A 13,636-nucleotide genomic window follows, 5' to 3' on the forward strand; every position below is an offset into this window, starting at 1 on the left:
AATAAAATGAACATACCCAGTATTAAATGTCAGGGTATAAGAGTGTACACAACTTTTCAGACAGTGGTTATTTATCCTAAGTAACACTTAAGGATGTAATCTTCTGCCACGGGTTGAGAAAAGCTTTGTCTTTCCTTGGACCGTGGCAAAGGCATTCTGTCCAGTTAATCACAAGACATTCTGGACAGGTGACCAGTTCCTGCGGACTTCTCTTTTGAAGAGAGTCGGCCCCGGAGGTGGGAGAAAAACCAAACACAGTGTGCAAAAATCAAAAGTATAGCAGCTAACTGTCCCATCGTGACATTGTCTCGCTTGTTTTCACTTGAAAATGAATTGAATGAAGATAACATTGGTGTGTATTATGTTTTCATACATGACATAAGGGGATCTATAGATTGCGTCACAGCAGGCTGACAGGCCATCCCCCAGTTCATTTTTTAAATGAGAGATTCAACAAGGTGTCTGTATACTGAGCAGTGTCCACACTGGCCAGTGTATCAAACTCCTCTACCTTCCTGTCACTGTTTGTTCGCTAGATGGTGACATAGGGATATAGACACATAGGTTGTGAAATGAATGACAACTTTTTTCTTCAGGAATCTTTCTATGCATGCCAGTTTTTATTGTCCATCAGGTACCTCAAGATACTACAGCCAGTCTGCAGAGCCCTGCGTTGTGGGTTCTCAATAATATTTCAGGAAATTAGTTTGTTGTGGCCTACAGTGTCTCTGGGTATAATCATATAGCTTTGCGGCAAATCCACTTAAGTGTTTCTACATTTTCTTACTATTATTATTATAAATCATCTTCCTCTCCCATTGGGAGTCTATGGCGGCCCCTAGAACCATATGGTAAACACTCATTAAGCACTAACTTGACTCTTAATTTTATTATAATGAACACCATGTATTCCTAGGGTTTTGCAGCAACTTACTGGATCATTTTGTATTCATCAAGCAAAGAAATTGAGACTATCGCTGTTAGTAGGCTATAGCCTACTAATGTTAATGACTAAAATAAAAATAAAATGTAGATAAGTTATGATTCTTTTCACACGACCTAGGCTACCAATAAAGTTGGCCTATCTCTTGTTTAAAGCAACATTGGAACAACTGTCTAGGCTGTGTGTTTCAACAACTAGCCCTTGTGTTATTATAGGCTTTATCCTATTTGTCTGGGAATTGATTTGAAAATAAGCATTTCTATTCAACCGTTCGATTGTGAAGCAGCCTAACAGCGTGCGCCAGAGTTTGTTGTTTTGAAATAATACGCTGTGAAACATTAAGTTGGTTTGACAGCTGATGTAAACACCACTCAAACTGATTTCGCCGTTAAGGCGAGCAGTCAGGCGAATGTTTTGGAAAGTGTTCCGTTGTCAGCACATTAGTGGAGCCTACTTTTATTATTCAAATTCCTTCATCTATAAGGAAAGTCCGTAAGCCTACCATTGACTCGGACACAATGTCCGGGACCAACGTGAGTTGCACAATTGGCCTTCCGTAATTTTAAAGTGTTTGTTTTCTGAAATCCCACATGGTAGGCTACAGACCTAGACCGGTTAGGGGCGTGTTTAGAAATCTGAATATGTAGGGCTTAGTAGAATACTAATATGTTACAAACAAATCAATATAGCATATGGCCTACAGTGGCCTACTAGGCTACTTTCGTTGCTGCATCAAATCTTTCACAAAAATAACGGATAAAATGGAAATGGTTTTTCGAACGTTGGAAAGTTTAAATGGTCGGAGAGAGTCCCTACAGTGAACACACAATTTTATGATGGTGTAGCCTGAGCAATCGATATGCCCCGATAGTCTAGAAGAGAAGACGACCGGACGACGTATCCACAGGATAGATGAGAGACATAAGCTAATGATTTGGCTATTCTGATTGACTACAGACAGGGAATGACGGAACTTGGAACAGCGAGACAATACCATTTAAAGACATGAATGATTCAACAACGCCAGAAAATGGGATACCAGTCAAAAAAACAAGGTTCAAACTACGAGGAATGGGGACCACATTTTACAGGAGATATTTAGACTTTATATTTTGGTCATTCATGTCAGATTTTGAGTGAATTGTTTTATATCTCAGAAAATCTCAAAAGCATCTGGACAATTGCATAATGGAGGACGACCAAAATGGTATGATAAGCACATCTGCATTATGGTGACAAATCCACCCCACTCTCCCATTAACCACAAAACAGACTGAACAATTCACATAACAGTTATTGTGGTACAACCACTAAAGGTAGAGAGTTGTGTCTTTTGCTTTCTGTTGGAAGTGGAGGATGGCCAGTGTCAACAGCAAGGACACATTGCAAATGAATTGTGTTTCTTTACTGTTGAGAAGGGCTGTCAGTGTGGTTTGAGTATAGATGCAGAGTTGTGTGTTTTTTGCTACCTGGAACCTTCCAGGGCAGGCCGATCTGTCCCCCAGATCTGACGGCCCTCAGGGGCTCTCGAGATGCAGCACCAGAACCATCAGGTACCTGCCATCCATCACCTACAATATTTTCATTAGTATGAGTACTAGGGACTAGGTTCTAGGAAGTCTGGAGGACTAGGAGGGACTAGGATGTCTGGAGGACTAGGATATATGGAGGAGTAGGAGGTATTAGGATGTATGGAGGACTAGGTACTAGGATGTATGGAGGACTAGGTACTAGGATGTATGGAGGAGTAGGTACTAGGATGTATGGAGGAGTAGGTACTAGGATGTATGGAGGAGTAGGTACTAGGATATATGGAGTAGGAGGTACTAGGATGTATGGAGGACTAGGTACCAGGATGTGTGGAGGAGTAGGTACTAGGATGTATGGAGGAGTAGGAGGAACTAGGAGGAGTAGGAGGACTGAAAGGGCTAGGAAGTCGGGGTGGGACTAAGAGGGCCTTGGAGTAGTTTGACTTGAGGTCCAGGAGGACTTGAGGGGTGATATTCTGAGGGTAACAGGGGGTAATATGTTGTACAGAGTTAGGCTGCAGAGACCCAGGAACGTTTCATGTCTTTATTCACTGCCCGTGTTCTCCACAGTGCCGATGAGGCCGTCCTGAAGAAGATGGAGGAGTGGAAGCGGATGTGTCGCCTGAGAGGGAGGGGCGTGAGAGAAGGGGTGAGCTTCTGTCCAGAGAGTCTTGTCGTCGCCAGTGAACCCCCATAACACCGTCTCCGTGTTGTCTGTTTGACAGAGAGACAACTGGTCATAGCACAACTCCCCCTCTCTCTGTATCTGTCTCTCTGTTTATGCAAGTTACTCTGTATCTCTTTTGCCCCCACACACCCTCTTATCAGACCGCTGTGAAGGCGATACGCCCATCCATGGTGTGTCCCCCCTCCTTCCCCCCCCCCCGCTCTCCTCCCTTCTCCCCCTCGTCTTGCCTCTCTCTCTTCCTCTCCCTCACCCCATTCCTCCTGCTCTCCTTCAGTATTCAGCTTTCTCCCCTTGTGTAAAGTCGATTTTTGGTGGGATTTGTAGAGGATCTGCTCCATAGCGCAGAGGATAAAGACTTGTGAGACTCCTTCCAGAAAAGCAGCCAGCGGCCAAGAGAATGGTATCAAGTTCATCTCTGTGTTCAGTCACACACCGTACCCATATCACACATCGTGCAGCGTTCATGTCTCTTATCTGCCACGTTTCTTGTGTGTGTTTTGAAGTGTGTGCGTGTTGTTTTTCATCCCTTGAAATGTAAACGATGTTTTAATTTATGCTTCAACCACTATTTTCAGAGTATCTGGAGGATGATGCGGATGGTGATGATGATGATGATGATGATGACAGGGAAAAGGATGAGGAAGCTGAGCTGGATGAAGAGGCTGATTGTGATGAGGAGGATGGAGGGTTCTCTGAAGTCAGGCCGAAAAATGCGACGTTTCAAAGTACTTCTGATTTATTCTGTCTATACGGGGGGACCTTTCCTTTCAAGTTTGTGTATGTTTCTGTGTGTACGTATGTATGTGTGTGTGTACGTATGTGTGCGTGTATGTTTCTATGTATGTTTGTGGACGCGTGTGTCTGTATGTGTTTGTGTGTATTTCCCTGTGTTTATGTATGTGTTCCCGTGTTTGAACTCTCCTCTCTGTGTGCCTGTTGTTTCTGCACTGTAGAGTCTAGGAATAATCCACCAAAGGTTTTTCACCACCACGCCTCGTCCACTAGAGGGAGCTATTGCATCAGTGCCTCTGTGCCGAGGAGTGCCTACACCACCAGTGGAAGAAGGGGCAGGTCTAGGACACACACAGACACACACACACACACACACACTCAGACACGCATTAACACCACAAGTGTTACATACTGTGAAAATTAAATGATTCCATTTTCATCCTGAGAATAAAATGTGACATTTGTTGTTTTCTCTTTGTGTGCAAAATTAGCTTGACAAAGCATTTTGTGTTTTATCTTCTTGTTTACACCTTCAGGCTAGGGCCCACACTGGGCAGGTGAGTCTTTCTTTTATTAGCACGAAAGAAGGGTCGGACAGATATATATATATATACAGCAGAAATTGTGCTGTAGAGGTAAGAGCAATATGTCTACCAAAATAGACCCTCCCCTCTCTGTCTCATGTTGTTTTGGTCCGGTTCGACCCTGCAGAAAGAAGCATGCGTGGCACACTCGTCGTGACTCAGTCTCCTCTGAGGAAGACGAGGACTCTGATGAGGAAGATGGTGGGAAGACCAGGTCAGTGAACCACCGGTTGTGAACCGGAAAACTCGTTAACCAGGTGAATGGGTGACTGCGTGTGTGTCCTCAGTGTAATTCTGTTTGCATTATTCTGCAAACAGAAGTTTGGAAAAATGTAAGTGAATGAATGCAAAGAATGTATGCTTATTGAATTGAGTTAATCAGTTATTGTCACTTCTAGCATGTTTGCCTCTCAACATAACATCGTGAGTCAGGGAGCTGATGATGTCATTGTTAGATTTGTTAGAAGGTTCCAAGCCGAGGCAACAGTTCTGATGCTGTTTCCGTGGCGAATCTCATTCTGTGGACAGATGAACTTTCACTTGAGGAGTTGCTCTGTTCAACACAGGCTCACAGGGAATTTCACTGAAGATATTTTCGGAAACCTTTTAGTTGTTGGATTGTAGAAGGTCTGTTTGGGTGTTGAGCTGTCTGCTCAACAGTGAGCTTGACTGGGGCAGCCTTCTTTCTCTCTCTCTCTCTCTCTCTCTCTCTCTCTCTCTCTCTCTCTCTCTCTCTCTCTCTCTCTCTCTCTCTCTCTCTCTCTCTCTCTGTCTCTCTCTCTCTTTTATCTCTCCCTCCCTCTCTTCCTCTCTCTCTCTCAGTTGTTTGCCTGTCAATCTGCGTAAGGAAGACATCTTGGGGATCCACAGGGACAGGATGAAGATCCAATCGAGTTTGGCAGACATCGACCCGATGGTGATCGACCAGTCAGTAAGTCTCCAACCATTTTGGGAACCATTTTGTTTTGAATTGAACCCAACTATTTCAATGTACGTTTTATATTTAGCAGGCATTTGCATCCAAAGCCACATACAAACAGGGCTCATAGAAAGTATAGCAGTAGAGTATGAAGAGCCAACGGACGGTTTGCAGTTTCAAACTGGTCTCTCATATCCCAATGAGAAGTTCATTCACTCTTAATGTTGCCTTGATGGACCTACCCCCACCCCAGGTGCGCTTCGACAGCGTGGGAGGCCTATCGAGCCACATCTCAGCCCTGAAGGAGATGGTGGTGTTCCCCCTGCTCTACCCAGAGGTGTTTGACAAGTTCAAGATCCAGCCTCCCAGGTGAGCGACACTGTGGCCAGGTTCGAGAGGTCGCAACATCGCCTTCAAGTCTCCACACGGTCGACCACAGACACACTCGCACACAGCAGAAGGTTGGTGTGGGGGGGACAGTCTTTCTCTCAACAAATCATTTCTCTCTCTCTCCCAATGTGTCTTTTCTGTCTCTCTCTCGTTCTCTCCTCCCCCCCCTCCCTCCCCCCAGGGGCTGTCTGTTCTACGGCCCCCCGGGGACAGGGAAGACCCTGGTGGCGCGGGCGCTGGCTAACGAGTGCAGCCAGGGGGACAGGAAGGTGGCCTTCTTCATGAGGAAGGGGGCTGACTGCCTCAGCAAGTGGGTGGGCGAGTCGGAGCGACAGCTGCGCCTGCTCTTCGACCAGGTACGGCTGGCGAGGGGAGGGGAGGTAGGGCTGGGTAGAACTGGGTAGGGCTGGGTAGTTTTAGGTAGTACTAGGACTGGGTAGGATTAGGTAGGACTGGGTAGTGTTGGGTAGTGTCGTATAGTGCTAGGTGGTGTTGGGTAGTGTCGTGTAGTGCTAGGTAGTGTTGTGTAGTGTATTGTAGTGCTAGGTATGGTTGGGTAGTGTTGGGTACTGCTAGGTAGTGTTGGGTAGTGTCGTGTAGTGCTAGGTATGGTTGGGTAGTGTCGTGTACTGCTAGGTAGTGTTGGGTAGTGCCGTGTAGTGCTAGGTATGGTTGGGTAGTGTTGTGTACTGCTAGGTAGTGTTGGGTAGTGTCGTGTAGTGCTAGGTAGTGTTGGGTATTGTTGACCTCTGTGACTGACCTCTGGTGTGTGTCTCACCAACAGGCCTACCAGATGCGTCCGTCCATCATATTCTTTGACGAGATCGACGGTCTAGCTCCGGTCCGCTCCAGCCGTCAGGACCAGATACACAGGTGCTTGTGTGTGCGTGTGTTGACTGGTGTGTCTGGGTCACCTGTGTGTGTGTGTGTGCTGACTGAAGTGTCTCTGTGTGTGTGTGTGTGTGTATGCTAACTGGTGTCTCTCTGTGTGTGTGTGTGTGTGTGTGTCTGAGTCACCTGTGTGTGTGTGTGTGTCTGAGTCACCTGTGTGTGTGTGTGTGTGTGTGCTGACTGAAGTGTCTGTGTGTGTGTGTGTCTGAGTCACCTGTGTGTGTGTGTGTGTGTGTGTCTGACTGAAGTGTCTCTGTGTGTGTGTGTCTGGGTCACCTGTGTGTGTGTGTGTGTGTGTATGCGTATGCTAACTGGTGTGTCTGTGTGTGTGTGTGTCCTGCAGCTCCATCGTGTCCACCCTGCTGGCTCTGATGGACGGGCTGGACAGCCGGGGGGAGGTGGTGGTGATCGGAGCCACTAACCGCCTAGACGCCATCGACCCCGCCCTCAGGAGGCCCGGACGCTTCGACAGGGAGTTCCTGTTTGGCCTCCCCGACTGCGAGGTGCACACACACACACACACGCACACACTTGCATAGATACGCACTCATAACACAGGCACACTGGATTGCTTCACTTTGACCCGAAAAACGCATGTGAAGAAATCCAGTGATGAGTTTGTCTTCTTCTGTATTTTCCCCGGCCTTTGTGTGTGTGTGTGTGTGTGTCGCTCAGTCTCGTCGGGAAATCCTGAAGATCCACACCCATCAGTGGTGCCCCGCCCCCTCCGACAACTTCCTGGTCGAGCTGGCTGACAAGTGTGTCGGTACGGCAACACGCCACAGCCTTACTTAGGCCTTCCATCTCGACGCTCAGTTTCAATGCTGTTCATCCAATGTCTCTCTCTCTCTCCACCCGTCTCTCCCTCTGTCTCTTCCTTAATCTCTTCCTCTATCTCTCTTTCTTTCTTTCTTTCTTTCTTTCTTTCCCTCCCTCCCTCCCTCCCTCCCTCCCTCCCTCCCTCCCTCCCTCCCTCCCTCCCTCCCTCCCTCCCTCCCTCCCTCCCTCCCTCCCTCCCTCCCTCCCTCCCTCCCTCCCTCCCTCCCTCCCTCCCTCCCTCCCTCCCTCCCTCCCTCCAGGCTACTGCGGCGCAGACATCAAGGCGGTGTGTGCCGAGGCGGCCCTCTGCGCGCTGCGGCGCCGCTACCCCCAGATCTACGCCTCCTCCCAGAAGCTGCTGCTCGACGTCTCCTCCATCAGCGTCAGCGCCACCGACTTCCTGGCCGCCATGGCCAAGACGGTGGCCGCCTCCCAGAGGGCCGTGTCGTCCCCCGCCAAGGCCCTGGCCCCGGCCCTGGCCCCCCTGCTGGGCTCAGAGCTCACCGCCCTCCTGGACGGCCTGCAGAAGCTGTTCCCCCACGCCGAGCAGGGCCTCAGGAAGAGGAGGGATGCCTCGGGTGGGTCTGGGTTTAGGGTGTGACGGGCGTTTGACGGGAGTCTGACAAGCGGCTGATTTGGGCTTGGTTCTCCTGGAGCCTTCCTCTCATGGTTGTGGGTTGTATTGACCCTTTTTTTATATTCGTATTGTATTGTTTGACATTATACTGGACAGTATTCTATGGTATTGTGTTCTCTCGTGTTGTCACATAGTGCATCGTTTGAGCAGTGCACAGTTATTGTGTGTAGAGTAGGTCGATTTGACAGCAGTGTATTTATACCTCGTGTCTTGAAGCTGATGGATGTGCTGTTGTGGTTGTTGTTGCTGCGGCAGACGTCCTGGAGGACGACCTGCTTTACAGCGGAGACGAGGGGACCTCCTCCAACACCTCCATCTCCAAGCAGACCCCGCCCTCGAAGGGCAGCTTCCTCCACCTCGCGCGGTAACCACCCTCGCAGACCTCAACTCGCCTGCTCTCCGTCTGGGTAAAGGCTCAAGGCAGAGAGGGTTTATCATACTCACTTGGAACCTCTCTCTCCTTCCATCTCCCGCTCCCTGTCCTATCCACCTCTCCTTTCCACCTCCCCCTTCCGCCTCCAGGAGTGCAGTGCACCAGCCCACCTCCCACCGGCCCCGCCTCCTGCTGACAGGGCGTCCCGGGGCGGGGCAGAGCGCCCACCTGGCCCCCGCCATGCTCCACGCCCTGGAGAGGTTCAGCGTGTACACCCTGGACGTGGCCGTGCTGTTTGGGGTCAGCTCCACCTCACCCGAGGAGGCGTGCGCTCAGGTACGCAGGCTCCGCCTCCCTCCCTCCCTCCTCCTCCCTCCTACGACCTCCTCCCACCTCTCTCTCCCTCCTCTGTCTCCTCCCCTATCTCCCTCCTCCGCCTCCTGTAACCCCTACCTTCCTCCTCCCTCCTACTACCTCCTCCCACCTCTCTCCCTCCTCCTCCTCCTCCCCTATCTCCCTCCTCCACCTCCTGTAACCCCCACCTTCCCCCTCCCTCCTACGACCTCCTCCCACCTCTCTCTCCCACCTCCACCTCCTCCCCGCTATCCACCTCCTCTAACCCCCACCTTCCTCCACAACCCCCTAACCCCCCCCCCCGCCTCCCCCCCAGGTGTTCTGTGAGGCCAGGCGTACGTCCCCCAGCATCCTGTACGTCCCCAGGATCCAGCGCTGGTGGGACACGGCGGGGCCGGCCTTGAAGGCCACCTTCACCAGCCTGCTGCAGGACCTGCCCTCCTTCTCCCCCGTGCTGCTGCTGGCCACCAGCGACCAGGCCCACCACGACCTGGACGACGAGGTAGGACGGCACACACACACCACGAGCACCCACAAGACACGCACACTCACACGCACCGGACAAGCTTGACTGCGGTGCGTCGTGTAGGCCATCGTTCCCAGTGTTGGTAGTGAGTGTTGCGTGTTCCCTGCGCGGGTGTCCCTCCTCAGGTTCAGGCCCTGTTCCACATGGAGCACGGAGAGGTTCACCTCATCAGGACGCCCACCCAGCAGGAGAGGAGGAGGTTCTTCGAGGACCTGATCCTCTTCCAGGCTGCCAAGGCCCCCGCTTCCAAGAAGAAGGCCTGTGAGTGATGACGACAGGAGAGCTGGGTGCGCCATGGCTTGATTTGATGAGTTCCAAGGGAGATTTGACCCTTTGACCAGTTGTTTTACGGCCTCTTCCCTTCTTTCCCCGTTCCCCCGACCCTCCTCCCTTCATCCCCCTTCCCTCCTCCCCCCATCTCCACTCCCTCCAACACTTACCCCCTTTACCCCTTCCTTTCCCAACCCTCCCCCCCCTCTCCACTGACCCTTCCCAATTCACCCTCCCCCCCCCCCCTCCAGTGATGCATGCCATGGAGGTGCTCCCCCTGGCCCCCCCTCCGCCCCCCAGGCAGATGTCGGAGCGCGAGCGCCTGCGCATGGAGGAGAAGGAAGAGGACACCCTGCGGGAGCTCCGCCTCTTCCTGCGGAACGTCACCGAGCGCCTGGCGCAGGACAAGCGCTTCAGGGCCTTCAGCAGGCCTGTCGACGTGGAGGAGGTGAGGGAGAGGGGGGGGGGAGGGGGGGAGTTAGAAGAAAAGAAAAGAGGAGATATGACCAACTGGTTGCTTGTAAGACTGTGTTAATATCTAGGGGGTTTGTGGTGCAAGATACTTAGATCGCAAGGGTCAGATTGGTATCACTTTCAAATCATGAGCGGAGGCATTACAGGACATCACATTGTTGCAAATCACGCAATTAGACACATGACCTTACTGAGTAAGGACTTTACCACTGACCATAGTGACAACTGACGACATTATGACGGTCTACTAAAGACTACTTTGGTTCCCACCCTTAGTGGGTCAGGAGTGCTTGCGTCTAAGAGCCTACTCTGTACTCCATACCATCTGAGGTCTGTGCGTTTGTCCCCCCCAGGTGCCTGACTACACGACTGTGATCAAGACCCCCATGGACCTGTCCACCGTCCTGGCCAACGTGGACTCCCACAAGTACGTCACGGTCCGGGAGTTTGCCAACGACGTGGACCTGATCTGGAAGAACGCGCTGGAGTACAACCCAGACAGCGACCCCTCTGGTAGGAAGACCTCAGGCTTTCGTGTCGACAGCCCCTCCCCCTACCGTCTCGTCCTCCTCGTTCACCTCTCTTCCCTCTCTCTCTTCCCTCTCCCTCCTCTCTCTTTCCTCCCTCTCTCTCTCTCCAGACCGTCAGATTCGCCACCGGGCATGTGCACTGAAAGACACGCTCCACGCCATCATACGTGACGAGCTCGACGAGGACTTTGACATGATCTGCGAGCAGATTAGAAACTCACGGAACAAGAGAGGTGACTGTCTGGCTAACTACGTAGCTTACTCTACTAGCTAACTAGCTTAATAATAACAAACTAGCCAGGTAAATACTGCTCTTTTGGTGTTCTCCATGAGATCCTCAAGACATGGACATTCCCTCACATTTGTTCATTCACATTGTTTCATATGTCATTTTTTGTGCCTCGTTTTCATGCATTAAGGTGTTATAGTGAAGATGTCATCTCCCAGGGCTTGTTAACACTGTGTCACTGAGCTCTGTAAACATCTCCTTCCTGCTGGAGATCCATGAGTTTCTTGGTTCTGCTTGCTTGCAGGCTGCAAGACATCCATGTTTGCCCCCTCCTGCTACCAGACGCTGCCCCGAGGGGAGGGCTGCTCTGACGACAGGAGGCCGAACGGCAAGGACGCCAGCACACCCTTCGCCGCCAACGCTCCACGGCCCACAAGTACGTCTCCCCTGTCTCCTCGCCTCCTTCCGGTGTTTTCTCGCTGTTAGTTCATTGTTAGGGTGGTACAGGAAGTTGAAACGGCGAGGAGTGGATTATGTTGGGAGAAAGTGCAGTCAGTGCTTTTTTCATGAGAGAGAGAGAGACAACACAGTACACGAGAACACAGCTGTAGGAAGAGGAAGAACTGATGAGGAGGAGGAGGATGGGCCACATACATTCTTCTATTGAGCCGAGGAGGAAGGCACAAAAAAGGTTGAAAAGTCACAAAAAGTAAACAGCGCAAAACAGGAAGGAAAAGGGAAGAGGAAGAGAGGATGAGCTGAATGTAGGACGAGAGAAGAGGGGAGGTCTTCAAAAATCGCGATCTTGTCTGTCTGCCTCTGCTCCGTGACTACAGGTCTAATGACCTTCTCTACCAACCCCTTCCTCCCTCACGACAGTGCAAAAGAAAAGAAAAACGAAAGCATGAGCAAGTGGAGTTTAGGCATCGTCAAGAAAAACAAGATGAAGAAACGTCCGCCCACCTCTTCCTCCTCTTCTTCTACCCTCCCCTCCTCCTCCAGCAAGAACAGAGTGACGGACCCATCTATGGATGGAAGCAACATGAACGACAGGATATGGCAGGGGAGAGCAGAGAAGAAACCAGCTCACTCTCAAAAATCCACACCAAAGAATCTCTACGGCAATTGTGATTCTGTACAGTATTGTAAAGCGGAGACACCCTCTGTTCCGGGCGAGTGTACGAAAGAGGGGGCTCACTTTGAAAGAGACCCACGCCAGTCTTCTGGGAAAAGGGAACAGCCATCCCTGGAACCGCTAGTAAATTGTGCCTGGGTGAAGCCTCTCCCCCTCCCCCTAAACTGACCTCTGACATCAGGAAGTGGTTCAGGCTCGACCTGGTCTGGGGGTCCTGCTCTCACTAATCCATCTCGCTAATCCATCCATCCTCAGTTAAAACGATAATGCATTACACATGACTGCGACCGTGCAAATGTGTGCAAGTGTATAGATCTGCAGAAATAGCCTGTATAAAAGCCTACTTCTACTGCATTTGTTACTACTTGTTGTGAAATTAACAAGCTGGATCTATATCCAAACCTGCTTCAACCCATACACAAACACACACAGAGAGACGTGGGGGCCGAGTGACGCGGGCCACCTGGACCGTGGCCCAGCAGCAGCAGGTGATAGACGTGGACACGGCCCTGGAGATCCTCTCCCAGAAGTCCCCTCAACTGGTGGTGGACCATGACAAGCTCAAGGTGTGGCGCTCGTTCATGACACTGTCCATCCTATCACCTGGGAGGAGGGGGCACTTTGTCCGGCTCACTAACCACACCTGTGTTGATTACACCATTTCATGTGTGTTTGTAAAGTGACTGTGCGAGTTTGATCTGTCGTGTGGATGTAAATGAAATACACCCAAAGTGTATTTGACTGCATTTTTTCAAACTGTGTGTGCTGTGTGTGGTCTCTGCTGTGTGTGTGTGTGTGTGTCTGTGGTCTGTGTCTGTCTGTCAAGGACCTGCTCAAGAGAGTGGTGACCAACACTGAGGGCTACGAGGTGTGTCAGCTGGAGAAACTCTACGCGCTGCTCTGCCAGAGCATCTACAGACACCGCAAGAACTACGACAAGACTGAGCTTGTTCAGGTTTGTGTCTCTGGCGTAGAGCTCTTCATACTGTGCATGTACAGGCCTATACCATGTGCCTGTTGTTGCGTCTGTGTGTATAGATACAGGACACGGTTAGAGGATCTTTGCAAAAAGCACGCTCTGTGTGCGTCTGACTGACATTTTTATGTGTAAATAAGATTACAGACAGGACACATTTGTGACTTATTCCTAGACCTATCGTTAAATGTTCATCGTTGTAGATTCCACAGTATGTCCTTTGTTTTAAACCAAACTTAAAAATTAACCAGATTAATTTAGAAAATAGATACTGACTCCTATTTCTTGTTTTCAGGAAATGAAGAGTGATATTGACAACTTTTGCTAACTGCTCTGAAACTTTGACCAACTGGCCTATTTTAATAAAAAAGAAATGCATTTCAGGACTCTTTTGGTGACCTTTTTAGTTGAAGTAGGCCCAGTATATTTATGTATTTATTATTTACAATCTATAAATTCTGTGTGTAAGTCTGTGAACATGTTTTTACAGTCTTTGCTTAAAGATCATTTTAAGGCATTTAATGCTGACTGATTTGTATTTGTACGCTTAATACATATGTGTACTTCTCTACGTAATTAGCTTGAACTATTCTGCTCCGAGAACTATTCTGCGGTTTGGTTATTTTAAAGTTAAGTA

General features: G+C 50.1%; 1 protein-coding gene across 1 annotated transcript; it reads left to right on the forward strand.

Moving 5' to 3' along the window:
• Positions 1-1,221: 1,221 nt before the first annotated feature.
• Positions 1,222-13,382, forward strand: LOC146294990 (ATPase family AAA domain-containing protein 2-like). Its single transcript, XM_084695652.1, has 28 exons — positions 1,222-1,476; positions 1,901-1,998; positions 2,101-2,150; positions 2,427-2,496; positions 3,043-3,121; positions 3,485-3,560; positions 3,736-3,885; positions 4,114-4,231; positions 4,429-4,449; positions 4,604-4,690; positions 5,299-5,407; positions 5,649-5,764; positions 5,967-6,141; positions 6,570-6,658; positions 7,020-7,179; positions 7,352-7,442; positions 7,756-8,073; positions 8,388-8,496; positions 8,655-8,841; positions 9,176-9,361; positions 9,511-9,646; positions 9,907-10,103; positions 10,483-10,642; positions 10,770-10,892; positions 11,193-11,324; positions 12,456-12,589; positions 12,850-12,978; positions 13,295-13,382. Exons 1-28 carry the CDS (start codon positions 1,462-1,464, stop codon positions 13,325-13,327), a joined length of 3,348 nt encoding a protein of 1,115 aa, XP_084551778.1. The 5' UTR covers positions 1,222-1,461; the 3' UTR covers positions 13,328-13,382.
• The last annotated feature ends 254 nt before the right edge of the window (positions 13,383-13,636 follow it).

Source organism: Hypomesus nipponensis, chromosome 4 (genome assembly GCF_054491055.1).
Source record: "Hypomesus nipponensis isolate SF chromosome 4, ASM5449105v1, whole genome shotgun sequence".
In the NCBI taxonomy this organism is placed as follows: domain Eukaryota; kingdom Metazoa; phylum Chordata; class Actinopteri; order Osmeriformes; family Osmeridae; genus Hypomesus; species Hypomesus nipponensis.

Bases quoted from the DNA above. Each gene is read 5' to 3' on its own strand.
- LOC146294990 (XM_084695652.1), top strand. The intron at 4,450-4,603 runs GTGAGTCTTTCT...TCGACCCTGCAG, and splicing joins CTAGGGCCCACACTGGGCAG to AAAGAAGCATGCGTGGCACA. The intron at 6,659-7,019 runs GTGCTTGTGTGT...TGTGTCCTGCAG, and splicing joins CGTCAGGACCAGATACACAG to CTCCATCGTGTCCACCCTGC.